We start from the raw sequence: 23,390 nt of genomic DNA on the forward strand, positions 1-23,390 counted from the left end.
GCACACCACTCCCAGGGCCCTAGAGAGGTGCAGTGAGTGACCATGTGTGCAGGGGAGGGGGTGGTGGCAGCTCCGAGGCCTGCCCCCAGTGGCCCTGTTAGCTCCCAGGCCATCAAGGAGTGCCTCCTCATAGGGCAGACAGGCCGTGGGCCATCCTCAGGAAGAGGTGTGGAAGTGAGAGGCTCTTCCAGATGGGGGCCCAGCTCTGCCTTAGAGGGTTCGCCAGCCACCCAGGAAAAGTGTATGAAAGGAAGGAATTTTCATCAGCATCCCCCACCCCCGTTCCTTTTCCCTCAGTTCCTAGCACCCAGGAAGGGGCTTGAGGGAGTTCTTGACCCCCAGGATGAGGGGCCCACGTTTGTGGGTCCCATAAGGTTTCTCACAGGGGTCTTTGACCTGAGGAGGTTAAGGACCTTGACCTCCCATGATCTGTCCCTAGTTGGTGGCAGGATTTGGATTATAGTGTGTGAGTCCCAGGTTGTCCCCCACAAGAGGAGTCACCGTCCCTGAGGACGGTGAGGAAGGGTTCACCTGGGCTTCACCCCCTTGCCCTCCTCCGTGGGGTCTCCTCCAGAGTGACCACTTACTCCTCATGGAAAAGACTTGGGTCCTGACGCTTCACCCCCATCCAGGGCTTCTGTCTCTGCTACCCTTCCCCCTTCGCCCACAGGCCCCTGTGTGCCCCTCCCCTACTTGCACAACAGACTCTTTCTTTATCCCTTGGCCCCTAGAGACCTGAGGCAGCTCAGCTCGGCCCTCAGTTTCAGTATCAGGGCTGGGAAGGGCACACCTGAGCGGAGGAAGAAGTGTGTGTGGGGGGAACTTTTTAGGCCGTTGCCTGGGTGATGCCACCTGAGCTGGGCGCCAGGCACCTGTTGCCTGGGGAACGGTGCAGGCGGGGCCCCTCCCTTGAGAGCAGCCAGGGCCACTGGGCTGGGACTGGAGACAGATCGGGTTCCTGGGGCGGGCAGGGGGACATGAGCGGGGTTGGGGTGTGCGATACCGGGGGATCTGGGTGTGTTTGCAACGCGAAAGGAAAAGCTTTTACAGGGAGGAGTTGCTGGGGGAGGAGGCGGCGGCTCAGGGAGGCAGCTTAACCTCCGTTTGCGGAGCCTACCAGAGCTCTATCACGCCCCCATTCCCCGCTCCCCAGCTGGTCCTCAGTCTCCCCTTTCCTTTGTCCCTGCATTTCCACAGGCACAGAGGTTCTTTCCTTCCCCGATCCGGTCGCGGTACCCCCTCCCAGGCTCCCCATCCCACCCCCAGCCCCGCCTTCTCCCTGTAGCTCCGCTTCCCCATCGGCTTTGCTGCCCCTCCCCCGCCTCCACCTCAAAACCCCGCCTGTATCTGGGAGCCGGCCGAGTCCCTGGGTGACACCCACAGAGGGTGCGCTGCTCCGTGTGAGCCTGAGCCTCTGGCGGCACAAGGCTCTTCTCAGCTGAAGGTGGGTCAGGAGGGGTTTTGCAAGCTGGGCCACAGGGGCGGCGGCCGGGACGTGACTGCAGGGTGGCAGGAGAGGCAGCCACTGGGCGTCTGGCAGCCAACGGGACCCTCGAGAGGACACTGCTACTCTGCTGAGCAGGACTGTGAGATTGATTGGTGCGTGTCGGGGTCAGAGATAGACCTTTGAGGGGCGCAAAGAGAGGTGCTTTGCAAGAGGCCCACAGATGTGAGGACAGTCCTGGCCAAGGACACGGTCTTTCCCTCGTGCTGGGCACCGAGACCCCCACCCAGCGGCATCGGACCCACCCCTGTGAGTCAACCAGGCCGTCTAGGGTTAAGAAGACCTGAGGGGACAGATGGCTTCAACTGGCCTTGAACTCCTGGGCATGACCCTGGCCGTGCTGGGCTGGCTGGGCACCCTGGTGTCCTGTGCCCTGCCCCTGTGGAAGGTGACCGCCTTCATCGGCAACAGCATCGTGGTGGCCCAGGTGGTGTGGGAGGGGCTGTGGATGTCCTGCGTGGTGCAGAGCACAGGCCAGATGCAGTGTAAGGTGTACGACTCCCTGCTGGCGCTGCCCCAGGACCTGCAGGCCGCCCGCGCCCTCTGCGTCATCGCCCTCCTCATGGCCCTGCTCGGGCTGCTGGTGGCCATCACTGGGGCCCAGTGCACCACCTGCGTGGAGGATGAAGGTGCCAAGGCCCGCATCATGCTCACTGCAGGGGTCCTCCTCCTCCTCTCGGGGATCCTGGTGCTCATCCCGGTCTGCTGGACTGCGCATGCGATCATCCAGGACTTCTACAACCCCCTGGTGGCCGAGGCCCTCAAGCGGGAGCTGGGGGCCTCCCTCTACCTGGGCTGGGCCGCTGCTGCCCTGCTCATGCTGGGGGGGGGCCTCCTCTGCTGCACGTGCCCTCCACCCCAGATCGACCGGCCCCGAGGACCGAGGCTGGGTTACTCCATCCCCTCCCGCTCAGGTGCATCTGGGCTGGACAAGAGGGACTACGTATGAGGTGGAAAGTGTCCCTGGAAGTCTGCTGCTCAGAGCCTTCACCTTGTGCAGGATGCCCTGCTCTGACCCTTGCCGCCGACTGCTAACCCCTGCCCTGGGGCAAAACCCATTTTCCAGACGCTCCAATTGGGCCTGGCTAGACCTCATATCAGTTCCCCTGGCTGAGTCCAGAACCTCTTCAGTGGGGTCCCCGCGAGCCCTTCTGCTACCTCCACCCAGGCCGAGCCAGAGCTGATGGGTGTGCTGGCCTGCCCCTGCCTCTCCCGGACAATTGCTTCCTTCTGCGGTCCACAACTTAGTCTGGCCGTCTTCTTCCTGAGGCCACTCCTGTCCCAGGAGTCCGGGCTTCACCCAAAAGGCAGCAGGTCCTTGGCTCCAAAATAAGGAGGGGACCCCTGCCTGCAGTGGGTCCTCTCCAGCTTGGCCACCACCTGCATCCAGAGGTCCAGGCCAGGAGGCCCAGTCTGTCACCCAACCTTCTATGCCCACCTGCTAGTTGGGAATAAACAGAATTTGTACCTTGGCTCTTCTGATCTGTGGTTGGGCAGGGAAGACCAGGCGGCCTTCCCTGGGGCTGTCAGTCCCAGGCCTGCTCCAGGACCTGTCCAGTGCGGACCCTCACTTGCCATGTGAGGCACAAGGATAAGGAAGGTGAGCCCCTTGGTTCTCCCCTCCTCCCCCTGCCAGGCTGGCCCCCAGCAACACCCAAGGCAAGCAACAAAATAAGACATGGTTTATTTAGCAAAAACTGGTGAGTGTGTATGGGGGGAGGTGTGGCAGAAGTGTGCAGGGGTTGAAGGCGAGAGGATCGGGGCGGGGGGGGTCTACAGCACAGCCAGGACAGGACTTGGGACTCAAGATGGAGGAGCCAGAGGTCAGAAGACTTGGAGGCGGGCAGTTCTTTGGTGATTTATCATCCCTGAGGCTCAAGAGCCCGCAGGGGTTCCAGAGGCCTGACCGGTAAGGAGGGACTCAGGGACAGGCTGAAAGCACCTCAACAGCAGGCAGCCTTATGTTGGCTCACAGCTCCGGGTTGGCCTCCCAGATGGGGATGTCCAGGGTGGAGAAAGATCTAGAATCTGTGAAGCATCACCTCCTTGGCTCCATCATCCAGAGGTGAGAAATACCGACAGCAGAGCCCAGGAGAGACTTGGGTTCCTTGGTGAGGTTTTCAAATGAACTTTAAAAATGTCCCTCCTCCAAAAAGCAAAAAAGATAAAAACAGCCCCCAAGCTGTCTGGATTACCATCTCCATGTCTCCAGCTCAGGGGGTTAGGCTCCACTGTCGAGGGAGTCTCCACTCCCCTAACAGATTTAGACATAATTCTTAGTGGGGTACTCAGGGGCCCCCTGAGAGGTGGCATGTGCGGCTGATGCTGAGTATCGGGCCATATAATGGTTCGAGCCCCGGGACCCCCCAGAGGGGCAGGTACAGCACAGCAGCCCCCCGCCCAGCAACAAAAGACCAGAGGCCGCCCAGCCCAAGTAGAGGGAGGCCCCCAGCTCCCGCTTTTGGGCGTCCGACACCAGGGGGTTGTAGAAGTCCCGGATGATGGCGTGAGCCGTCCAGCAGATGGGGATGAGGATCAGGACCCCTGAGATGACAAAGATGATCCCAGAGACTAGCACCAGACGGGCTTTGGAGTCCTTGTCCTCCACGCAGGTGGTGCACTTGGCTCCTGCGAGGTAGACCAGCAGCCCGAGCAGGGCCAAGAGGAGGGCAACGACGCAGAGGGCGCGGGCGGCCTGCAGGTCCTGGGGCAGCGCCAGCAGGGAGTCGTACACCTTGCACTGCATCTGGCCTGTGCTCTGCACCACGCAGGACATCCACAGCCCCTCCCACACCACCTGGGCCACCACGATGCTGTTGCCGATGAAGGCGGTCACTTTCCACAGGGGCAGGGCACAGGACACCAGAGCATTCACCCAGCCAAGCAGTGTCAGGATGATCCCCAGGATTTGCAGACCAGCGGAAGCCATGGCAAAGTTGAAGTTGAGAGGAGCTGCACTGGGGGACAGAAGCAGACTAATGTGAAGACAGGCTGGTCCAGACCCTTTGTTCCCAATGAGCTCTAGCCACCACACAGGGCAGCGAGAGTATGAACCCAGGGAGTCAGTACACCATGGACAGGGAACTCCTCCCAAGCCTCATTTTGTCATGGGCAAAACGAACACTTGATGTCTGAGCATGTAATTTTTTCCTTGATTATGTGATCGTCTTGACTTAACAAGAGCGAGTAAGTAAGCAACCCAGTCCTGGCTGCTGAGTGCAAATGAGACATAAAGCCTATACTGATGCTAGTCTACCGCCCCAGCTACTTTGCATACATTTTATCAGACAGCAAAGTAGCAAAAACAAACAAAACAAAACCAGACGGCAATTTCCAGATGGCCTCCTTGGGGCACACAGATGGTGGGTTGGCTCTAGCCATGAGTTTCAAGCTCAAAACCTGTCAGTTTCAACATCAAGATTAGAGATCCAAGCTTCCTCCCACCACCCAATAGCAGTGTCCAAACCCCTCACCCCAACGTGGTTCCATACCCCCAGGAGGGTAATGACATTTGTATCTCAGGTGATCCTTCATCTGTGGCTTTGCCTGGCCCTACTTGGTCCAGCCCAGCAGCAGTCAAACTCCAGAGAGGCAGGAGAAATGAAGAAGAAAAAAAAAATACCACCTTCTCACCCAAAAGCACTTCTTCCTCATGGCTACCTGCTGCCCCACTGGGTCCTGCTCTTCTGCCCTCACACTGAACATACCTCCAAGGTTGGGGACATTTTCTTGTGCCTTCTTGCTCAAAATGCCAACCTCTCAGGACTCAATTCCCCTAAAAGGACCTAAACCCTTGGAGTGTGTCCAGTGAACCGGCCCCTCAACAGCAGCTCCGGCCCCTCACTTGTCTCCCTTCACATCCCACTTAGTGTTGTGGTTCGCTTCGGGGGTCAGTTCTGTTCGGGGTCCTGTTGGTGCTCTCCATTACCCAAAGTTCCCGCACACGATCTGGACCTGAATTTAGAGCACCAGCCCCAGTAGCGTGGCCAGAGGACAGACCGTGCACTCCTCATTTGCATCCCGCCCATACCTGGCGGCGCTAAAGACCTCGGGGGAGATCGGACCGGACCGCCCAGCCCGCGCTCATCCCAACGCCGGTGTCGGCCCCCCACGCCTCCAGTCGTGTTAGCGCCGGCCCACGCACCCGGCACCTCTCCGCTCCAAGACCCTAGCCCTGCCCTCCACCACTTCTCTTTCCGCACACCACGGGGCCGGCTTGGTCCGAGGGCGCCCCCTCCTGCTTTCGATCCCTAGTTCCCTTCTGAGTCCCGCCCGAAGAAGGGTCCGCAGGCCCCCGGCCTGTGAGCCGCGCTGCGGGAAGGGCTTAATGGCGGCGGTATCAGCAGGGTCCGCTCCGGTAGATTAGGGGGAGGGGAGGGGAGCCCCGCCCCAGAGAGCAGCGCAGGTGGGGGAAGGGCGCCCGGGTTTCGGTGCCTTTGTCCCGGGGGAGGGGGAGGGGCGTTTAACCCTTCCGTGGCTGCAGAAGGACCTGATCAGCTCTCCGCGGCTTCGGTGCAGACCCCCGCCCAGGGGCTGTGCCCCGGTGGCCCCCCCACCCAGGTGAGTCCAAGTTCTCTAGACGCACCCCACCCACGCCGCCACGCCCCCTGCACCCCACTCCTCGTGGAGTCCGCCTCTTCCCCTCCAACACTGGCATTTCCCCCAGGCTCACCTGCGAAGAAGACCACAGGGCTTCGTAGGAACCGCAGAGTGTGCGGACAGGGGCGGAGGCGGGGGTCTTAAATAGGCTGTGACGTCACTGGACCACCGCCCCGGGGAGGGGCAGAGACCCCGTTCCAGGCCGCGGGCGCGCAAATCCCAACCTCGTCAGCTGGGGTCGCTCGAGCCTGGGGCCGCTGCTCCCGCATGTGGCCCGGGCGCTGGGACCTCAGCTGGCTAACGCCGGCCCTCAGTGGCTCAGGGCACAGGGCATTGGGCCAGAGCTTGACTCCTGACTCCGCTACTTACTAGTGCTGTGACCCTGGGAACTCACCTAACCTTCCCAACCTTCAGTTTCATACTCGGAACAATCGGAGACAACAAGCCCACATTTTACTGTGTAGCTATGTCCTAAGGAAGAAATTAAAGACTTATTATTATTATTTGTTATGTCTTTATCATTATATCCCGGGGCCCTTAAGAAAACTGCAGTTATTTTTTTTTACATTTTATTTTATTATGTTAGTCACCATACATCATTCGTTTTTGATGTAGTGATCCACGATTCGTTGTTTTCGTATAACACCCAGTGCTCCATGCAGTACGTGCCCTCCTTAATACCCATCACCGGGCTAACCCATCCCCCCACCCCCCTCCCCTCTAAAACCCTCAGTTTGTTTCTCAGAGTCCATAGTCTCTCATGGTTCATCTCTCCCTCCGATTTCCCCTCCTTCTTTTTCCCTTCGGAAAGCTGCAGCTGCAGTTATCTTTGAGATGGGTTGTTCGTGTCTGATTCCCACCCCCAACTTCCCGGACTTCAGCATCCACAGGACAGGGCCAGGTCTGCGTCCCTGCGGGGTCCCAGCCGCTGGCGCACCGAGTTTGTGCTTGTTGAGCGAATGATTGAACTTAGCGGGCCAGGCGGGGCGGGGCGTTCAAGAGCCGGTGGCGGGGCGGGCCGAGCCGAGAGAGCCGCCCCGGAAGGCGGGGGCGGAGGCGGGGCCGCCGCTGTCCGCCCCGGCCCGCGCGCGGCAGGCTCAGACGGCCACGGCCGCGGGACGCGCACAATGGTTCCCGGTCCACTGCGTCCGCTGCCGCGGCTCCTCGTGCTAGGGCTCGGGCTGGCGCTGCTGGGCGCGGCTGTCGGGGAGCGAGTGCCAGGTACGCCGGGCGCGGGGCCCGGGCTGGGCGGGAGGCCGCGGGGGCCCGGGGAGCCTCTCGCCGGGGATCGGGGAGCCGGCATTGGGGACCCAGAGAACGGGGCCGAACTGGGGGGAACTAGGCGGACACGGGGATTCGGGGTTAGGTGGTTTCCAGACACCGCGCTCCCTGGCCGGGAGAGGTTCATCCCGCTCCGAACTTCATCCGCAGTCCCGGCCTCAGTTTCCCCCCTGTTCAAATGGAGGGGCGGCTTTTGTCCTAATAAGTCCAGACTCGGAAGTGGAGGGAGAAAGTTTGAGGGCGGGATGTCTCGTTCGGTGAGAAGGCACGCCCCCATCCTGTTCAGTACCTGGTCTGTCTGGCCGCAGTGACCGAAGAGTCTCGGGGGGGGGGTGGTATCGAGGGCACGGGGGTCTGCACCCCCTATACCATGTGGGGTGCCCCCTTCCATCCGGTGACTTCAGTGCCCAGCTATGCGGGGGGAGGGACTGGGGTCGGGCCCGGTGCCCAGGAGTGAGTCACCCGCCGGCTGCGGGGGGTGGTGGTGTGGGGACCTGATACCCCCCCCACAGCGTCCCGCGCTAGGCCCCCCTTTCCCCCACGCTGCTGAGTCCCGGTCGGGCCGTGCGGTCACCTGTGAGGAATGCGGGGGGAGGGCGCCGGTGACTCACGTTATTCGAGCCGGCCGACCCTGACCTCAGCCCCCAGAATAGCCGTGCCCCGCCCCAGCCTCTGACCCGCGGCCCCCTCCCCAGGCACCACCCCCTGCTCTCGCGGCAGCTCCTGGAGCGCGGACCTCGACAAGTGCATGGACTGCGCGTCGTGCCCGGCACGACCGCACAGCGACTTCTGCCTGGGCTGTGAGTGGGGTGGGGGGAGGGACCAGGGGCGAGCAGACCCCAGAGTAGGAGAGAGTTTGCGGGGGTGGAAAGGGGAGCAGTGGAATTCAGATCCGGGGAATTAATCAGGAAGGGGGGTGGGAGGTGGGGTGGGGAAGGGATCGGATCAGGGCAGGGGCCAAGGTGGGGGAAAGGCTTGGGGCTCAGATCTAGGGGGCGGGGCTAGTACCGAGAGGGGCGAGGTCTAACTTGAAGTCCTGCCCCCAGGCGCTGCGGCCCCTCCAGCCTCCTTCCCACTGCTGTGGCCCATCTTGGGGGGTGCTCTGAGCCTAGCCCTCGTGCTGGGACTGCTTTCTGGCTTCTTGGTCTGGAGACGGTGCCGCAGGAGAGAGAAGTTTACTAGTAAGTGAGCCAGGCCCGCCTACCCCCCCCCATCATTCCTCAACATCTCCCCTGCTCTTGACCACGTCTCTTCTTATCTTGCAGCCCCCATCGAAGAGACCGGCGGGGAGGGCTGTCCTGGTGTGGCACTGATCCAGTGACAGTGAGAGCCCTTGCCAGCAGGAGGCCCCACCCACTCACCATTCATTCATTCATTCATTCATTCTGGAGCCAGCTCCCTCACCCGAGACACAGCCAGAGCCAGACTCTTCCAACCACAGGGGTGTGGAGGGATGGGGGACTGGTGAATCAGCTCTCCAAGGCCTGGGCCCAGGCTTCAGAGGAGCCTTCCAAGGTGTCTGACTGCCCTGTCTCGGGTTCCAGGACAGGAAAGGAGACCCACGCGGGCTCACACCAGACAGATGACACTAAGGAACCGCAGCATTTGCACAAGGCGTCCCTCCCTCCACCCCCATGGCCTGAGGGCCAGGCTGACCTGAGGGCCAGACACCACCAGGCCCCACCCACTCAGATGTACTGAAATTCCAGCATGGGGTCTCTGTCTGGGGGGGTTAGGGACCTGTTGCTAACACTAGGGGGCTGGCCCTCTAGGGGGGCTGGCCCTAAGACACTGTCCCCCTCAACCCCCAAAGGGGGGGAAATATTTATTTTGGGGAAAGAGTTTGGAAGGGAGGGAGAATTTATTAATAAAAGAATCTTTAACTTTAAATGGTTTGCAGAGTGGCATGATCCCCAGCCCAACTTCCCAGAGCTGGAGGGAGGAGTGAGTCAGCCGCGGGGGTGGGGGTGAGGCTCTGACTCACACATTCTCAATGCCTGAGCCCAGCCTGCCAGGACCTGGCCAGGCCCCTGACCGTTTTTTCCAGGGAAGATTCTGAGAAACCCCAAGCATCCAGCGCCCCAGCCTTCCCACCTTCCTTCCCAAAGGCCTCAGGGTTCCAGACTGAAGCCTTCATTTGCTCAGCAATCTTTATTCAGTTCTGGGGGGAATGCCTCCCTTCCCATGCTCCTGTCCCTCCCACCCCAGGGCTCTGTGGGATTCAGTGTCCTCCTCTGTTGAGGGTAGGTCCTGGGACCCAGAGGCCTAGTCTGGAGAATATTCAGGACAGCTGGTCCCTCAGTGGGGATGCTGGTCTTCTCTGTTGTGGGGAAGAACGAAGGTGGGCAGAGATACTGCCCACCAGCACTCAGAGCTCCATTATCTCTCCAGCTTGGGTTGCAGGGTAGTGGGGGGTGGGGGTGTCCCCTAGCCTCAGCAGCCGGAGGGCCTCAGGGATCAGGTTCCCAGGGTAGCGCCAGAGAAGCAGCTCAGAGCAAGGGCTCCTGGAAAAGGAAATAACAGCATGGGGCTGAGGCTGGCCTGGAAGAGCCACCTCCCACCAGGTCCAGGTCCCCAAGAGCTCTTGGGCTGCCAGCACCTTCCAAGGAGCCAAGATGGGAAACAACAGAGGTTGGCTAGAAGCTAAAAATAGCAGGATGAGGCAGGGCCTAGAGACTGGCTCCAAGATGGGGTGTGATCCTCCAGAAGGCCCAGACGGTGGACAGTGGATGGTGCCTACCTGAGTGGGGGCAGAGATGGGGGGAAAGCCATGGGGGGGCTGCAGTAAGGGTGGTCATTGTGCAGGCTGAGTCGAGAGAAGTGGGTGGCCATGTTCTCTTCAGAAAGGAACTGTTTTCGCAAGGGCTCCCTGGGGAGAGACAGAAGAAAGGCAGGCTGGGATATTCACATTGGTGGCAGTCCGATGGGGACCTAAGGTGACAGAGGTCTTGTTGGGAGTCCCTCCCTGCCCCCAAACTCACTGCTCCTCCTCCAGGCGCCGCTTGGTGCTCATGGGCACAGCTCCTCGGAGAGGGGAGCTGGGAAGAAAAGAAAGCCAGGTGCACCCCACCCTCTTGGCCCCATCCCCAGGATCTGCTCTCCAGTGCCTGCAGTGTAAGCCAGGAAGTCCCCAGACCACCCGTCTCAGCTGACACCTAAGTCACCCCATCTCCCAGCCTAGCCAGCAGCCTGCCTCAGAACTCTCAGCCCAGTCTCAGCTTATGCCCAAGCCCTGCCGACTCGCCCCACCGCGTGTCATCTTGCAGACCAGCCCCGAGCCCACAGCCAAAGCTCCTGGGCTCCTGGGCCAGGCCCACCCAGTGCCCTTACACACACCTCACGTCCTGGGCTCGGGGCGTCCCTGACGCGGCCCGTGGGTCGCGCTGGGCCCGACCTGGGGGCCCTCGTTCCAGGGGCTGCTGCAGGATCATTTGGGTTCGGGGTCCTGCAGGCAGAGGGTGGGATCCGGCCGAGAGGGCGGAGCCTCAGAAGGCGTGGTCCAGCGGGAGGGGCGTGGCTTTAGGCGCGCGCGCGCGGCGGAGAGGTTCTGCGCAGGCGCGGAAAACGAGCGACGCGGGGCTAGAAGGCCGGTGGGCTCGGCGAGGTGGGGGAGGGGATCTGGCGTAGCGGGGCTGCGGTGGGCGCTCCTTCTTGTTGGCGATCTTCGCGGCGGTCACCTGGGATCCTGAGACTCTGGATAATACTCGGCGGCCGCCTTCGCGCCGGGCCGGCTGGCGGTGTTGGGGCTGTGCGGTGCCCCAAAGAGGAACCCTCGCGGGCACGTCCAGACTGGTGAAGCTGCGTCGCGCTGAGCGCTCTGGGATTTGTAGTTCTCCACATGGAGCGAGCTGTGCCACACGCCGTACCGCTGGGTCAGGTGAGACGGGCGTGGTGCGCGGTGCATTCTGGGGTTTGTAGTCCATGCCGGGTTCGGAAGGGGCGGCAAGGAGTCGTGTCCTGAGCTCTGTTTTGCGTGGGACTCGGACTGTGACCCGGGAGCGGGAGGGTAACACAGCAAGACCTTAGGGGCCTAACGTGAAAGTAGGGGGGGTAGGGATGAGAAGTCAGTAAGTTTTTCTGTACTGGAGTAATGGAGCCACTTTTTAAGTACTTAATATGAGGCAGCTGTATGCGAAGCTCGATACAGGAGTTCAGACACCTGTGACAGAGTCTCCCGTGAGCTCCATTTGACACTTGAGGAACCTTGGAGGCCAGGTTTGGGTGCTTGCTCAAGGTCCCGATAGACGTCATGCCTCAGGTGCCCCCTTCCTCACCCTGTTCTTGGAGCAAGCCCTGGGACTCAATGGGCAGGCACCCACTTGGTGGTCCGCCTCAAAGGATGGCTGAGCGATCTGGGCAGTGAGAGGCCGGACAGGCGGCAGGGGAAGCGGGAAGGAGTGTGACTCACAGGTCGTAAATGTCCCAGGTAGCCTCCATGCAGCCTCTCCCCACAGATGGAAGTGTTTCAGGCCCTGCAGCGGCTCCACATGACCATTTTCTCCCAGAGCGTCTCACCCTGCGGGAAGTTCCTGGCAGCTGGCAACAATTATGGGCAGATAGCCATCTTCAGGTACCCTCACCCCTGCTCCCACCACCTGGTAGCTCTAGCACTTGTACCCCCTGGGACTGATGCCCCCTGCTTCTGACTATCAGGCTGCCCTCCCCCCTCCCTTCAGCTTGTCTGCTGCTTTGAGCTCTGAGGCCAAAGAAGAAAGTAAGAAGCCCGTGGTCACATTCCAAGGTGGGTGCAGTCATTGAGTCTGGCTTAGAGAACCCCCGAGTAGGGGAGGGGAACAGGACAGGGTCACTCAGGTTCTATATTTCCATCTAGCCCATGATGGGCCTGTCTACAGCATGGTCTCCACTGATCGACATCTGCTCAGTGCTGGGGATGGGGAGGTGAAGGCCTGGCTTTGGGCAGAGATCCTCAAGAAGGTAAGGATTGTGGAACTGGGGGACGGGCTGGGGTTCCTGGTCCCAAAGAGCCTCTGACATCATCCAGTGTTTCCCTCCATGAAGGGCTGTAAGGAGCTGTGGCGGCGTCAGCCCCCATACAGGTGAGCTAGGGCCATGTGGGCAGAAGGTACTTGGGGGTGAAGGTACTGTCTCATCAGAGCTGACCTCGCTTTTTCTCTCCCAGGACCAGCCTAGAAGTGCCTGAGATCAATGCTTTGCTTCTTGTCCCCAAGGTCTGATCCCTTTGTGACTGGGGCTCTACTCTGCCCTGTTCTTGGTCCAAACTTAAAAGCCTTTTCCCTCTTCCTGTCCTGATTCGACGTTGACTTGCGATTCCACCCTGTCTTCTTCTGTAGGAGAATTCTCTCATCCTGGCAGGGGGAGATTGTCAATTGCATACGATGGACCTCGAGACTGGGGCTTTCACAGTGAGCAAGCCATGGAGCTGGGGTGGTCAGGGCTGGATGGGAGTAGGGGCATTCTTCCTGGATCTCCTCCTGACAGCAGCCCTCCTCCTGCAGCGGGCCCTCCGGGGCCACACGGACTATATCCACTGCCTGGCACTGCGGGAGCGGAGCCCTGAAGTGCTGTCGGGTGGCGAGGATGGAGCTGTGAGACTTTGGGGTAAGTTAGTGTTCGGTTGGAGGGAAAGATGAGATGGTGGCGAGGGAGACTGGGGCCAGCCGGGCTCTTCTCATGGTTCTTTCCCACAGACCTCCGCACAGCCAAGGAAGTCCAGACCATCGAGGTGTATAAGCATGAGGTGAGAGCGTGCGCCATGCCCTGTCCTCCCTTTCACCTCTCTAGGCATCCCCTGTATCTTCATCTCCTTCTCTCTTCCCGTCCTTCCCCCTAGGAGTGCTCGAGACCCCACAATGGGCGTTGGATCGGATGTTTGGCAACTGACTCTGACTGGATGGTGAGCAGGGCGAGGTGCAGAATGGGGTGACCACTCTGGGCCCTGCCAGCTGAGGGCTTGAGCTCACAGTGGCTGGGGATCCCCACCTTTCTGCCCAGGTCTGTGGAGGCGGCCCAGCACTCACCCTCTGGCACCTCCGATCCTCCACACCCACCACCATTTTCCCCATGCGGGCGCCACAGAAACACGTCACCTTCTACCAGGACCTGGTGAGGCCCTCTATCTTGCTTCTGCCACCTTTGCCCAGTTCCCGTCTCCAGTCCTGACCCCCAACCCCCCTCCCTGTCCTCCACAGATTCTGTCTGCTGGCCAGGGCCGCTGTGTCAACCAGTGGCAGCTGAGTGGGGAGCTCAAGGCCCAGGTGCCTGGCTCCTCCCCAGGGCTGCTTAGCCTCAGTCTCAACCAGCAGCCAGCAGCACCTGAGTGCAAGGTGGGTCCTGCAAGGGGCTGCGGGGGTCCGGGGGGGCCACATGTGTGGACAGGCCAGTCACCCCCCCTCTTGCCTCCAGGTCCTGACAGCCGCAGGTAACAGCTGCCGGGTGGATGTCTTCACCAATCTGGGCTACCGCGCCTTCTCCTTGTCCTTCTGACCTCTGGCAACACCTCTTCCATCCCGGGGATTTGGAGTGCTTTTTTCTTTTTTTTAATAAATAAATTTTCAGGCTATTTTTCCATTCATGTACTTCCCAAGAATGGAGGCCAAGTCGGTGTAATGATTTTTATATATTACTCTGTTTGATCTTGATACATAAATACCCACCCCCATCTCTGCCCTGGAGCATGTCAGGCCCAGGGTGCTTAGAAAATATAGGTCTATATAAATTCAAAACTCAGCTGTGCCTCACCTGACCCGCCACCCACCTGGGGCCCTTGGCCCCCAAAGCTGACCCCTGCTCCCATTGAGCCTTTGCCCAGCTTCCCGGGGCGGGGAGGGCACCAGCCCCCTCTGGAAGACAGTCAGGGCCCTGGTCCTACACTGGGCAGAAGAGGAAAGTGAGCCAGAGGTCATGGGCGGCCCCCTTCGCCCAGCCTTCAGGTCCTTCGGAAGAGATTGCTCAGGAAGCCGCCGGCGGACCCTGGGCCCAGGCGCAGCGAGAAGCGCGGGGCGGCGCGACGCGGGGCAGATCCGGCCGCACTCAGCTCCTTCTGGCGCTGCGAGCGCAGCTGCTTGCCGATCACCACCTGCATGTCGTCCTGCGGGCCCGGCAGCCGGCGGGAGGAGGGAGTCAGCGCGCTGGCCCCGCCCCTTCCGGCCCCGCCCCCTCAGGCCCCCGCCCCTCACCTGCCAGGCCTCCAGCTCTTGCGTCAGCGCCACCTTCTGGCGGATAGTGCGAAGCAGCTCCCGGGAGAGCGAGTCCCGCTCCAGAGAGACGCGGCTGAGTTCCAGGGACAGTTCCAGCGCCCTGCAGGCAAGAGGGGCAGAGAGTGGGTCCTAGGGCCCTCGGGCCTCAGCGAGCGGGGGTGGCGGGACGCTGCCGGACCCGGACGGGAGTGGTGCCGCTAACACTGGAAGCAAGGTTGGAGGGCTCCTGGTGGGTGGGGATAATTATATCACGTGTGGGGGAATCGAAGGCCTAGGGTACCCTGTAGTCCCACCGGGGCTATGTTGGATGGTGGGAGAAGCTCACTTGTTCACAGCTTCATCCCGATCCGAGAGGGCGCTGCTAAGGGTCTCCTCGGGGTCTTCCTGTGTCCTCAACTCCTTCTGCCTTTGCAGCTCCTCCCGCAGGGACTGTAACTCGGCCCGCTGCAGCGTGATCTGTGGGCAGGGGAAGGTGAAGAGAGGCAGGTAGGCCTCTAGATCTCCCAGCAACCAGGGCTTCAGGTCTCTAGGCCCTCCCCTGCCTGCTCCACAAACACTCGGGGCAGCCGCGGCCTGTGCTGGAGATGAATCTTCTGAGCCCCCAGGCTGGTGCAGGATGGGGTGGGGGCAGGGCCGGATGGGTGGTATAAGCCTGCAGAAAGGGTGCTGGGAGAAGCACTAGGAGGTGCCACTAAGGGGGGGGATGCGAACCAAGAAGACTTCCTGGAAGAGGTGGGGCGTACAGGCTGGTTCTTGAAGCATGACAAGTTTGTTGGGATGAAGATAGATCCGGGTAGAGGGGGAATTAGTGCGCAAAATCTCAGAGGTGTAGATGGGCAAGAGAAACTGGCCTTGGGAGGGGGTCTACATCCAGCGCTATGCTCCCACTCCCACACCTCATCCTGCAGCCGGGCCACTTCGGCCTCCTTCTCCTCTAGTATCTCCCCTAGCCTCAGAGATGCTCGCTTCTTGGGAGGCTCCAGGCTCTCCTCTTGGGGTGAAGGCTGGTGGCTGAACGCCTCTTGGATCTCAGGGGACCGAGTGTTCTGTTCGCCAAAGGAATCGGTCAGTGAGGTGTCGGACCTCCTGGGAAAAGGAAGAGCGGCGGAGTCTGCATGGCACGTGGGGGCTAGTGGGCCGCGAGCTCACCGGGGCGTCCCTGCGTCCGTCCGCTTTCTGGTCCTGGTCGCCGTCGAAGCTGTGAGCAAGCTCCGACTGCAGTGAGGCTACCGACACATCGGCGTCCTGAAGGCGCGACTCCTCCTCCAGCTCCGAGACGCGCCTCTGCAGCCCCCGCAGCGCACTCAATGCCTCCCCGGCCTCGGAGCGCGCGCGTTCCAGCTGCGGAGGGACAGACAGAAGGACAGAAGCGTGGGCAGTCAGCTAGGTGCGCCAGGCGCCTTCATCCCGCCGCCGGCCTACAGGGGGCGCCGGCGCGCCACCCAGAGCCCGGCAGTCCTGCGCGTCGGAGCACCCCAGGGATCCTGCTCCCACCCCCAGATCGCTGGGCGGCCTTGGGCCGCGCAGTTCCCCTCGTCAGATACCAACTTCCTCGTCTACAAAGCAGGGCGCGGACAGGTGCCCTGGCTTTAAAGTTTCCCATCACCCTACCTCCAGCCCCACCCCATCAGGTCACCTGGCGGAGCCCCGCCCCCTTCCCCGACCGGTCGGCCTGCTACTCCTTAATGCCGTCATCCAGCGTTTATTGATCCTTCCTTTTAAGCCCGCGCTGTGCTGAGTGCCTCACCTTCACCACGGCTCTCTACCATTCCCATCCCCTCTCACAGACAAGGAAATTGAGGCTGGGCGTCCCACAATAGTAAGAAGGCGTGTTGGGATAAGGGCCCACGTTACTTCACCACAAAGTGCAAGATTCTGAGATCTCAAATATCAGGCCATGGTGCCTCTTGTCATTTCCTTTTGTTCATCTCCACTGCCCCAGACCTGGTCCAAGCCCCCATCATCTCTGGCTTCAGCGTACCCCCTGGCCTCCTAACTGCCAGACTCTAAAGGCAGACCACCCCTGCTCAGTCACCTTCCTAGGCTCCCACTTGCCCTTGGGCTAATGCCCATGCTCTCTTGGCCCAGCTTCTGGGGCTCCCCAGGATCCCTCTCTGGCCTCATTTCCCAGGAAGTCCCAAGGCAGTGGCCCATGCCCTGGCCAGATGCACCCCCCCCACCCTCACCCCACTGGTCACCTCCAGGCTATGCTCCCGCTTCTCCCGCCTCAGTAGCAGCAGCTCCTCGTGGGTAGCCTGTAGCCTGCCCTGGCCCTTCTCCACCTCCTCACGCAGGCCTCGGATCTGGGCCTCCAGGTCCTGCCGGCGGCTCTGCAGCATCTGGTTCTGGGGAGAGACCTCAGAGCTGGAGGGCAGGTGCTGGGCCAGCCCCGGATCGCCCCCAGCCCCAGCTGGCTCTCACCTCCCCCTGCAGACTCTCCAGCTGCGTCCTCAGCTCTGCTCCTGCCAGGACCTGAGCCTGGCACTGCCCCCGGAGGCCATCCAGTTCTCTCTGCAGCTCCTGCTCGGTCTGGGAGGCCTGTGGGTTGGTGGGGGGGGAGGCAGTGGAGCCCTCAGCTGGCCCTAAACCTTGACCCCAAGCCCAGTGCACCCACCCCCACACTGGGACACAGGCATCCGCCCTCATTCTGCCGGGGACACGGAGTCGGTTCTCCCACCTGGGCCAGCTGTTGGCTGAGCCGGAGGTTCTGCTCGCTGAGCTCACTGAGGGCCCGCGCCCGCTCACGCCCACTGCCCTGCTGCTCGGCGCGCTGCTCTCCCAGCTGGGCCCGCAGGGCCTCCACGTCCCCCTCCAGCTCCACAGCTCTGGCCTCCCATTCTGCGCCCCGTGCTGCCAGGCCCCGGCGGAGTTCATGGTTCTCCTGCTGCAGCCGCTGTGGGGGCCGGGACAGAGGGGGTGAGGCTGGAGTGAACACACGCACAGACGCAAAAGGGGTCTAGGCGGGTCTGAGACAGGCGTGGAAGCAAGAGGGAGAAGCAGGCAGAGAATGAAAACCAGAGCCTTGGAGGCGAGGAGGAGTGGAGAGGTTTCCAGGTCAGGCAGGAGGAGCTGACCTGGGACAGGAGGAGAGTGGGGCTCCCTGATGGCCTCTCACCTCTGTCTGCTGCCCGGGCTTCTGGACCCGAAGTCGCAGGCGCCGTTTTTGGCGCCTGAGTCTGGCAGAATTTAAGCCCCGGCCCATGGCCTCGCCAACCGATGTTCCAGGGGCTCTGGAGGTTCAGCCTCCGCTCAGCCCCTCTCCCCCAGCTCCTCTGGGCCAGCTCCCTCTAATTAACCCTGGCCAGCCCCGCCTGGGCCTCGCGCCTCTGCGTGCCCTCCCCAAAACCTGTCCAACCAGCAGGGGGACGCTCTTGGCACACCCAGGTGCCCAGCTTGGGGAGGCAGGCAAGTCGGGGGGCCAGCTTCTCGCCCCTACTCTCTATAAACTCTCAAAGCAGGAAGACGATGCTAACCATATGCTGTTCCAAATATCAGCAGGTACTCCTGCCAGGCCCTGTGCTAGCGCTTTCCTGGTACCATTTCATTTAATCAACCACAGTTAGAATTGTTAATGTACTTATTTTATATATGAGTAACCTGGGGCTCAGAGAAGTTAAATGCCTGGCCCAAGGACACACAGTAAATCAGTGAGGCAAAGATTCCAACCCAGGTGGCCAAACTCTTAACCAAATATCGTGGGGGCAACACAGCTCTCGGATTAAATCCCCAGGTTGAGGGTCCAATTGTCCTGGCCCCATGCCCTGCCCTGCTGCTGCTTTGTGATTAGACAGGTCCCTTAATACCTCCGGGTTCCAGCCACACCTAGCCATCCGTCCAGTACTTCCTGAGCTCCTCCTGTTGTGGGGTCTGGCTATGTGCAGTACGCGAGACCACCAAGTTCCCAGCCTCCAGCAGCTTAGACTCCAGAGAGTCACAGGCAAATGGACACATGCTCGAACTTTGTCATTTCAGAGGGAATGTAAGGGCTGTAAAGAAACTCCGATGAAGAAGAGTGGGGTACGTTGGGGGGTCCTTTAAAGAGAAAGTGATGTTTGAATTCACACCTAAAGCGTAGGAAGGAAGAGGGCTACACCAAGGATTGGCAAGTGCAAAGGTCCTGAGGGAACACACGTGGGTTACTCAAGGAACTGAAAAGAGGTCCTAGGGGAGGATGGCTGTGTGGCCAGCTGAGGCCCTCGCGTGGGGACTTCCGGGCCCTGGTGAAGAGTCTCAGTGTCATTGTAAGTGTGATAGCGAGCCGTTGGGGGATTTTAGGCAAGGACTGAAATGATCCGATTTGCAATTCTTGAAGATCCCTCCGGCTGCCCTAGAATGGAGCATGGAGAATGGGTTGCAGGGGGCGGGAGTGGAAGCTGCGGATGAGTGAGGAGGCGGCTGTGGGGCTGGGGCAGAGGTGCTGTTGGGAGGCCAGCTTGGAGGCTGCAGAGACCACGGGAAGCGGGTGGGTTCGGGATCTAGTTTAGAGGTGAAACCCACAGGGCTTGCACACGTGGGAGGAGAGAGGTCATGAGATGCTCGGGCTCTGGTCCTGAGAAGATGGGAAGCCGGGATGAGGACCACCAGTGATGGGGTCAGAGTCAAGAGCGCCACTTATGTTGAGATGCCCATTAGGTGGCCCGGGGAGGAAGTGAGGGGCATAAGCTCCCCATCTCGGGGCAGTGGTTGGGGCTATATGGATGCTGGAGTCAGTGGTGCCCAGGGTGTCTAGGGGGCCAGATGTGACCCTTGGAATGACTGTGTGGCTGAAGACAGCCTGGACAGAGGGGGGAATTCTTCTACCTCCCAGGATTAGGTGAGAATTGATGGAGATAATGCACGGAAAGGGCTGAGCCCAGAGCAAGGCAGGGAGGAGAAACCCGAAAACACCTGGCTGGGCTTGCGCCATCCTGCCGAGGAGCCAGACCCAAGATTCAGAGAAGGCCAGTGGCTGGCCCAGGGTCACACAGCCAGGCAGAGGTCTAAACCCAGATCTCGACTTGTCCTCAGAGCCCCTGTTCTTAACCACCAGCAAGCCTGGGCCATCCCCCTGCCTGGCTTTCCTCCCCCTGCCCACCTGTCTCCCACCTGCCCACCCACGTGGATCCTCCTACCTGTCCTCCGTCTGCTCACCCTGTCCCCTGTCCCACCCCATGCTGCCAGCTCACTTCCTCACGCTCAGAGTGCTGGGCGCTCAGTGTCTCCAGCTGCCGCTGTAGCTCCTCATTGCGCTCCAGAAGCATCTTGCCAAGCTCCGCGGCCAACAGCAGGTCCTTCTCCTTCTGCTGCAGCTGTAGGGCCAGGTCCTCGGGCTCTCCGGGCCCTGGGCCCCCTCCCAGGAATGAGTCCCGCCTTTCCAGCACAAAGGGGAAGAAGCCCTCATTGCCACTGGGGGAGGCACCTCCAGAGAGCAGCCCCGACAGGAAGCTTGGTCCTTGTGGGGAGCTCATGGCGCCTGCAGCATCTGTGGGCACAGGTGCGTCAATGGGGAGAGGCAGGTGCTGCACACTCTGTTCTGCAGCCCATTGGGACTTGCCCCCTGCTGGTCAACATCTGGCCCTCTCAGTCCTGCAGCCAAAGCCTCCCTGGGCCAGGCAGAGTTAATGATCTGTGTCTTGGCCACCCAGCTCCGTTAATGTCCCCAGGGTAAACTGAGGCAGGGAGCACAAGGAAATGAGCTGCCGTTGCCCCAGTGCCCCAGGACCGCAGGTGCCCCCCATTACTGACAGTGCCCCCCACGGCCCACACCTTCGCCGTTCTGGCTCCCAGTCCCTCACCAGCCGGGAAACTCTTCCTAGAAAACAAGTTCTAAGAGACTCAGGACTCAAGATGAGCTCAGTCCCTTCTCCTCCCAAGAATACAGGCCTTGGGAATTTAGGTGTGCGGACCCCTCCTCTTCCAGAAGCCCAGGTCCCCGGCCCCCTGCCCTCCCAGGTATCCTGGTGCTTGCTTTCCTCTTTTCTCAAGATCCAAGTGTTTTGGTCCCCTTGGAACTCAGGTGCCCAGATCCAGTCCTCCCATTCTGGAGTGTTGGCCCCACTTCCCCAGGGGCCCCGGGTCAGGCCCAGGGCAGGGCCAGGTAACAGGTTGTGCCAGCAGACTGCGCCCGGCCACACCAGGTTTCTGTTTACTTCCCTGCCCGCCCCTGGGGATGGGAGCCTGGTGGCGCTCTCCTAGGGCTGCTTAGGACCCGGCCATTCAGGGGTTCAGAAGGAGGAGACACACCATACTTCGCTGGCACCCTCCCCACCTCCAGCCCTCTGGAGGTCCCCCCACCCCTTACACACACACGTGCACACGCACACACACACCTGTCTCTTCCTCCCAAGGTGTCCAAGCCCAGCCCTATCCGCAGGACCCAGTTGTCGAGGTTGTCCCAGCACAGCGGGGACCCAGAGTCTCCCTGAGGTGGCCCCTGTGGGCCCCTGTGGGCTCGACCCCGCTCTGGAGACCCGGGGGCGCCCCTCCTCCTCCTCCCGCTTCCTCGCCCCTCCTCGCACCGAGCTGCTGTTTAGGACCTCGACCCAGGCGTCTGGGCTCCCAGGCCCTCGACCCCCCCCCCCCGGCCCCAGGGGTCCGAAGCTCAGCGACCACCTACTTTCCTGCCCGTGCCCCCCGCTTCCCCGCCCCAGGAGTCAGGCCCGACCACCCCACCCCCGGCGCCCGCTCGCCCCGACCCTGTCCTGCCCGAAGCTCCAACGGCCCCTGTGCTCGGGCGCCCCCCCCAGGTTCTCACCCGCCGACGCCGGCCGGGCTCCCTCCAAGGTCCCCGCGGTCCCCGATCCCCTCTTCCGGAGGCGGCGCCAGGTGCCCGGCCGGCGCAGGTGAGGGGGCGGTGCCGCGGGCGGGACTGGGGCGCCCCCTGGCGGCCGGAATGGCCCGGCGGGGCTGAAGAAAAGTCGCCTCCACCCAGCTCTGCGGCACCGACCCATCTTGCTGCCGTCAGAAACCATGGGCCCCATTAATTGAGCACCTGCTGGGTGCAGGTGACGCTGAGCACAGACGTCAGCTCCTTTCCCTTCACAACTGCCCTGTGGGATAGGACATTACTGAGAATGACAACAAGGACAAATATAACATATTAAGCGCTCTGCTAAGTAAATTCTTTTATGGGCACAACTAGTTTCCTTTTATGACATCCTAAGGAAGCAGGACCTGCTGTTATCCTATTTTGCAGATGAGGAAGCTGAGGCTGAGGGGGGACCCCTAACTTGCTTGGGCTACACCAACAGAACGTGAATGTGAACCTCAGAAGTGTAACTTGAGGGTGTGTGCTAATTCCCGTGCTGAGACCTTAGCGTGTGTGCGTCCGAACTCAGGGCTCTCAGTTTCGAGGTGGCACAAGGCTGGACCCCATGCTCCAATCCGAGGACAGAGGACTTGGTGTGGAGACCAGGAGGATTCAGGGCCGGGTCCAGCCCAAGGCAGCCTGGGCATGCGGGGGATGAGTCCCTCCAGACTCCCGGGGCCCCCTGGCCTCGGGGGCAGGGACAAAGGGAGAGCTGGAACAGTGGTGTGCTGGTAGCTCTTCCACAACAGGCTTTCTGGGGAAAAAGAAAGCCCCAATTTGTTGACTTGGCAGTTTCTGAGGTATTGTGCTCCCTGCCGGCTGATTTCAAGCTACCAAGGACATTACTGAATGTGAAGTTGGGCAGAGATGTGCGCTATATTGGCTTTTGTCATCTGGGAGCACCTGGCTCCTAGGTCTCTGGCTGGTGGCCGGGACTCCTGAGTCTTGGGAGACCGAGGCCTAGCCGCCTGGGTTCTAGAGAAATAAGGAAGATGGGAGCTGGACCTCCTGACTTGTGGAAAAACGGGTGCAAGGACTCGTTGGAGGGAGGGTTTAGGGGCTGGGACTGCTGGGTCCCAGGAGGGTTGGGAGAAGATTTCCTGCCAACGCAAAGGAGGGGAGCCCATTTCCTTTGCAAAGAGGTCTGAGGGCTGCATGGCCTAGTGAGGCCACCATTGTTTTGCCACAGCACCTGTGACGACAGCCTGGTGGACTTTGGAGATGCCTCAGTCTCCCCTTGGTGCCACCACCTGACCCCTCCAAATGCCAGGGTCACCCTGAGCTCCACCCACACCCATACTTAGCACACATTCCCTGAGCCCCGCTTCTGCCAGGCTGGACTCACCTGGTGATGAAGTGGTCAAGGCCTTCCTCCCAGGAGGTTCGAAGCTCCACCCAGCAGCTGAGAGGGGGCATAGACCTATAAACCAGAAACGAACCCATAAAGCAATACAGCACAGGAGCTTGGCTCATGGACACTGGCATCAATGGCTTCAGGCCAAATCCCAGTTTGGCCATACGTTAGCTGGGCACACCTGGGTCATTTAGCTGATTAACCTCTGCAGCCCTCACTTTCCCTGTCAATTGCTAGCTTAGAGGGTTGTGGGGCTTAAGGAAGGGTCAAGTCCTGCTGGTGGCCCTCAGCAGGGCCATAGCAAGGCCGCAGAGGTGACTCACCACCCATGTTCCAGTGTGTCTCCTCCTCACTGCCACCCTGTGAGGTCATACCATTCTCGGACCCGAAACCAGCTCAGGGACGCCCAGTGATCTGCCTGTGCCTGCAGTGGGAGGCCCCTCAGCCCAGTTTGCCTGGCACCCAGCCCCAGTCACTCTTTGGACGTTTGAATCAGCGCCCTGCCTCATCTGGACCCGGGAATTCTGGCCTCCAGCTGCCCAGCCCCTTCCCTGCCCCTTGGCTCCCCTCCCCCAGCCTCCCCGCTGATTCCAGGAGGGAAATGGATCAGAGGGGCAGAGTGGCCCCAGGGAAGCCCCAGGGAGGCTGGGACATAGCCAGCGAAGGGAGGGGAAGATCAGCCAGCCC

At 61.0% G+C, this 23,390-nt stretch overlaps 6 protein-coding genes across 9 annotated transcripts; 3 read left to right on the forward strand and 3 right to left on the reverse strand.

Annotated features, from left to right (window-relative positions):
- The first annotated feature begins 1,345 nt into the window (after window positions 1-1,345).
- Window positions 1,346-2,950, forward strand: CLDN9 (claudin 9). The gene has a single exon (XM_027612688.1). The coding sequence runs from the start codon at window positions 1,800-1,802 to the stop codon at window positions 2,451-2,453; it is 654 nt and encodes a 217-aa protein (XP_027468489.1). The 5' UTR covers window positions 1,346-1,799; the 3' UTR covers window positions 2,454-2,950.
- A 245-nt stretch (window positions 2,951-3,195) lies between these two features.
- Window positions 3,196-6,291, reverse strand: CLDN6 (claudin 6). Of its 2 annotated transcripts, none has more exons than XM_027612735.1 (2): window positions 6,177-6,291; window positions 3,196-4,461 (listed from the first exon to the last, which is right to left on the reverse strand). In XM_027612735.1, the coding sequence occupies exon 2, from the start codon at window positions 4,431-4,433 to the stop codon at window positions 3,768-3,770; it is 666 nt and encodes a 221-aa protein (XP_027468536.1). In that variant the 5' UTR covers window positions 4,434-4,461; window positions 6,177-6,291; the 3' UTR covers window positions 3,196-3,767. The 2 variants fall into 2 exon arrangements, with proteins under 2 accessions (XP_027468536.1, XP_027468537.1); XM_027612736.1 differs by having other exon boundaries at window positions 3,196-4,456; window positions 6,177-6,197.
- An 876-nt stretch (window positions 6,292-7,167) lies between these two features.
- Window positions 7,168-9,274, forward strand: TNFRSF12A (TNF receptor superfamily member 12A). Its single transcript, XM_027613145.2, has 4 exons — window positions 7,168-7,324; window positions 8,080-8,184; window positions 8,431-8,565; window positions 8,650-9,274. The coding sequence occupies exons 1-4, from the start codon at window positions 7,231-7,233 to the stop codon at window positions 8,703-8,705; spliced, it is 390 nt and encodes a 129-aa protein (XP_027468946.1). The 5' UTR covers window positions 7,168-7,230; the 3' UTR covers window positions 8,706-9,274.
- A 242-nt stretch (window positions 9,275-9,516) lies between these two features.
- HCFC1R1 (host cell factor C1 regulator 1) lies at window positions 9,517-11,174 on the reverse strand. Of its 2 annotated transcripts, XM_027613142.1 has the most exons (4): window positions 10,721-11,174; window positions 10,366-10,422; window positions 10,125-10,253; window positions 9,517-9,888 (listed from the first exon to the last, which is right to left on the reverse strand). In XM_027613142.1, exons 1-4 carry the CDS (start codon window positions 10,813-10,815, stop codon window positions 9,753-9,755), a joined length of 417 nt encoding a protein of 138 aa, XP_027468943.1. In that variant the 5' UTR covers window positions 10,816-11,174; the 3' UTR covers window positions 9,517-9,752. The 2 variants fall into 2 exon arrangements, with proteins under 2 accessions (XP_027468943.1, XP_027468944.1); XM_027613143.1 differs by lacking the exon at window positions 10,366-10,422 and having other exon boundaries at window positions 10,721-10,852.
- On the forward strand, window positions 11,123-13,980 carry THOC6 (THO complex 6). Its single transcript, XM_027613141.2, has 13 exons — window positions 11,123-11,261; window positions 11,839-11,954; window positions 12,061-12,125; window positions 12,216-12,319; window positions 12,404-12,441; window positions 12,525-12,573; window positions 12,697-12,768; window positions 12,862-12,964; window positions 13,054-13,103; window positions 13,197-13,259; window positions 13,358-13,468; window positions 13,555-13,689; window positions 13,769-13,980. The coding sequence occupies exons 1-13, from the start codon at window positions 11,223-11,225 to the stop codon at window positions 13,847-13,849; spliced, it is 1,026 nt and encodes a 341-aa protein (XP_027468942.1). The 5' UTR covers window positions 11,123-11,222; the 3' UTR covers window positions 13,850-13,980.
- Window positions 13,981-14,260: 280 nt separating this feature from the next.
- On the reverse strand, window positions 14,261-21,336 carry BICDL2 (BICD family like cargo adaptor 2). 2 transcript variants are annotated; one of them, XM_027613140.2, is made up of 10 exons: window positions 21,296-21,336; window positions 19,728-20,023; window positions 17,240-17,455; window positions 16,984-17,100; window positions 16,761-16,901; window positions 15,712-15,903; window positions 15,459-15,608; window positions 14,888-15,018; window positions 14,542-14,662; window positions 14,261-14,453 (listed from the first exon to the last, which is right to left on the reverse strand). In XM_027613140.2, the coding sequence occupies exons 2-10, from the start codon at window positions 20,007-20,009 to the stop codon at window positions 14,292-14,294; spliced, it is 1,512 nt and encodes a 503-aa protein (XP_027468941.1). In that variant the 5' UTR covers window positions 20,010-20,023; window positions 21,296-21,336; the 3' UTR covers window positions 14,261-14,291. The 2 variants fall into 2 exon arrangements, with proteins under 2 accessions (XP_027468941.1, XP_027468940.1); XM_027613139.2 differs by having other exon boundaries at window positions 16,761-16,907.
- Between the last annotated feature and the right edge of the window lie 2,054 nt (window positions 21,337-23,390).

The sequence above is a fragment of the Zalophus californianus genome, chromosome 10 (genome assembly GCF_009762305.2).
Source record: "Zalophus californianus isolate mZalCal1 chromosome 10, mZalCal1.pri.v2, whole genome shotgun sequence".
Taxonomy (NCBI): domain Eukaryota; kingdom Metazoa; phylum Chordata; class Mammalia; order Carnivora; family Otariidae; genus Zalophus; species Zalophus californianus.

Bases quoted from the DNA above. Each gene is read 5' to 3' on its own strand.
- CLDN9 (XM_027612688.1), top strand. From the start codon at position 1,800: ATGGCTTCAACTGGCCTTGAACTCCTGGGCATGACCCTGGCCGTGCTG.
- CLDN6 (XM_027612735.1), bottom strand. From the start codon at position 4,433: ATGGCTTCCGCTGGTCTGCAAATCCTGGGGATCATCCTGACACTGCTT.
- TNFRSF12A (XM_027613145.2), top strand. From the start codon at position 7,231: ATGGTTCCCGGTCCACTGCGTCCGCTGCCGCGGCTCCTCGTGCTAGGG. The intron at 7,325-8,079 runs GTACGCCGGGCG...CCCCCTCCCCAG, and splicing joins TGTCGGGGAGCGAGTGCCAG to GCACCACCCCCTGCTCTCGC. The intron at 8,185-8,430 runs GTGAGTGGGGTG...TCCTGCCCCCAG, and splicing joins CAGCGACTTCTGCCTGGGCT to GCGCTGCGGCCCCTCCAGCC.
- HCFC1R1 (XM_027613142.1), bottom strand. From the start codon at position 10,815: ATGATCCTGCAGCAGCCCCTGGAACGAGGGCCCCCAGGTCGGGCCCAG. The intron at 10,254-10,365 runs GTGAGTTTGGGG...GTCTCTCCCCAG, and splicing joins CGGCGCCTGGAGGAGGAGCA to GGAGCCCTTGCGAAAACAGT. The intron at 9,889-10,124 runs GTAGGCACCATC...TTCCTTTTCCAG, and splicing joins CCATCTCTGCCCCCACTCAG to GAGCCCTTGCTCTGAGCTGC.
- THOC6 (XM_027613141.2), top strand. From the start codon at position 11,223: ATGGAGCGAGCTGTGCCACACGCCGTACCGCTGGGTCAG. The intron at 11,262-11,838 runs GTGAGACGGGCG...CTCTCCCCACAG, and splicing joins ACGCCGTACCGCTGGGTCAG to ATGGAAGTGTTTCAGGCCCT. The intron at 13,260-13,357 runs GTGAGCAGGGCG...CTTTCTGCCCAG, and splicing joins CAACTGACTCTGACTGGATG to GTCTGTGGAGGCGGCCCAGC.
- BICDL2 (XM_027613139.2), bottom strand. From the start codon at position 20,009: ATGAGCTCCCCACAAGGACCAAGCTTCCTGTCGGGGCTGCTCTCTGGA. The intron at 15,019-15,458 runs GTGTGGGAGTGG...CCCTGCCCACAG, and splicing joins TGGCCCGGCTGCAGGATGAG to ATCACGCTGCAGCGGGCCGA. The intron at 14,454-14,541 runs GTGAGGGGCGGG...CCGGGCCCGCAG, and splicing joins AAGAGCTGGAGGCCTGGCAG to GACGACATGCAGGTGGTGAT.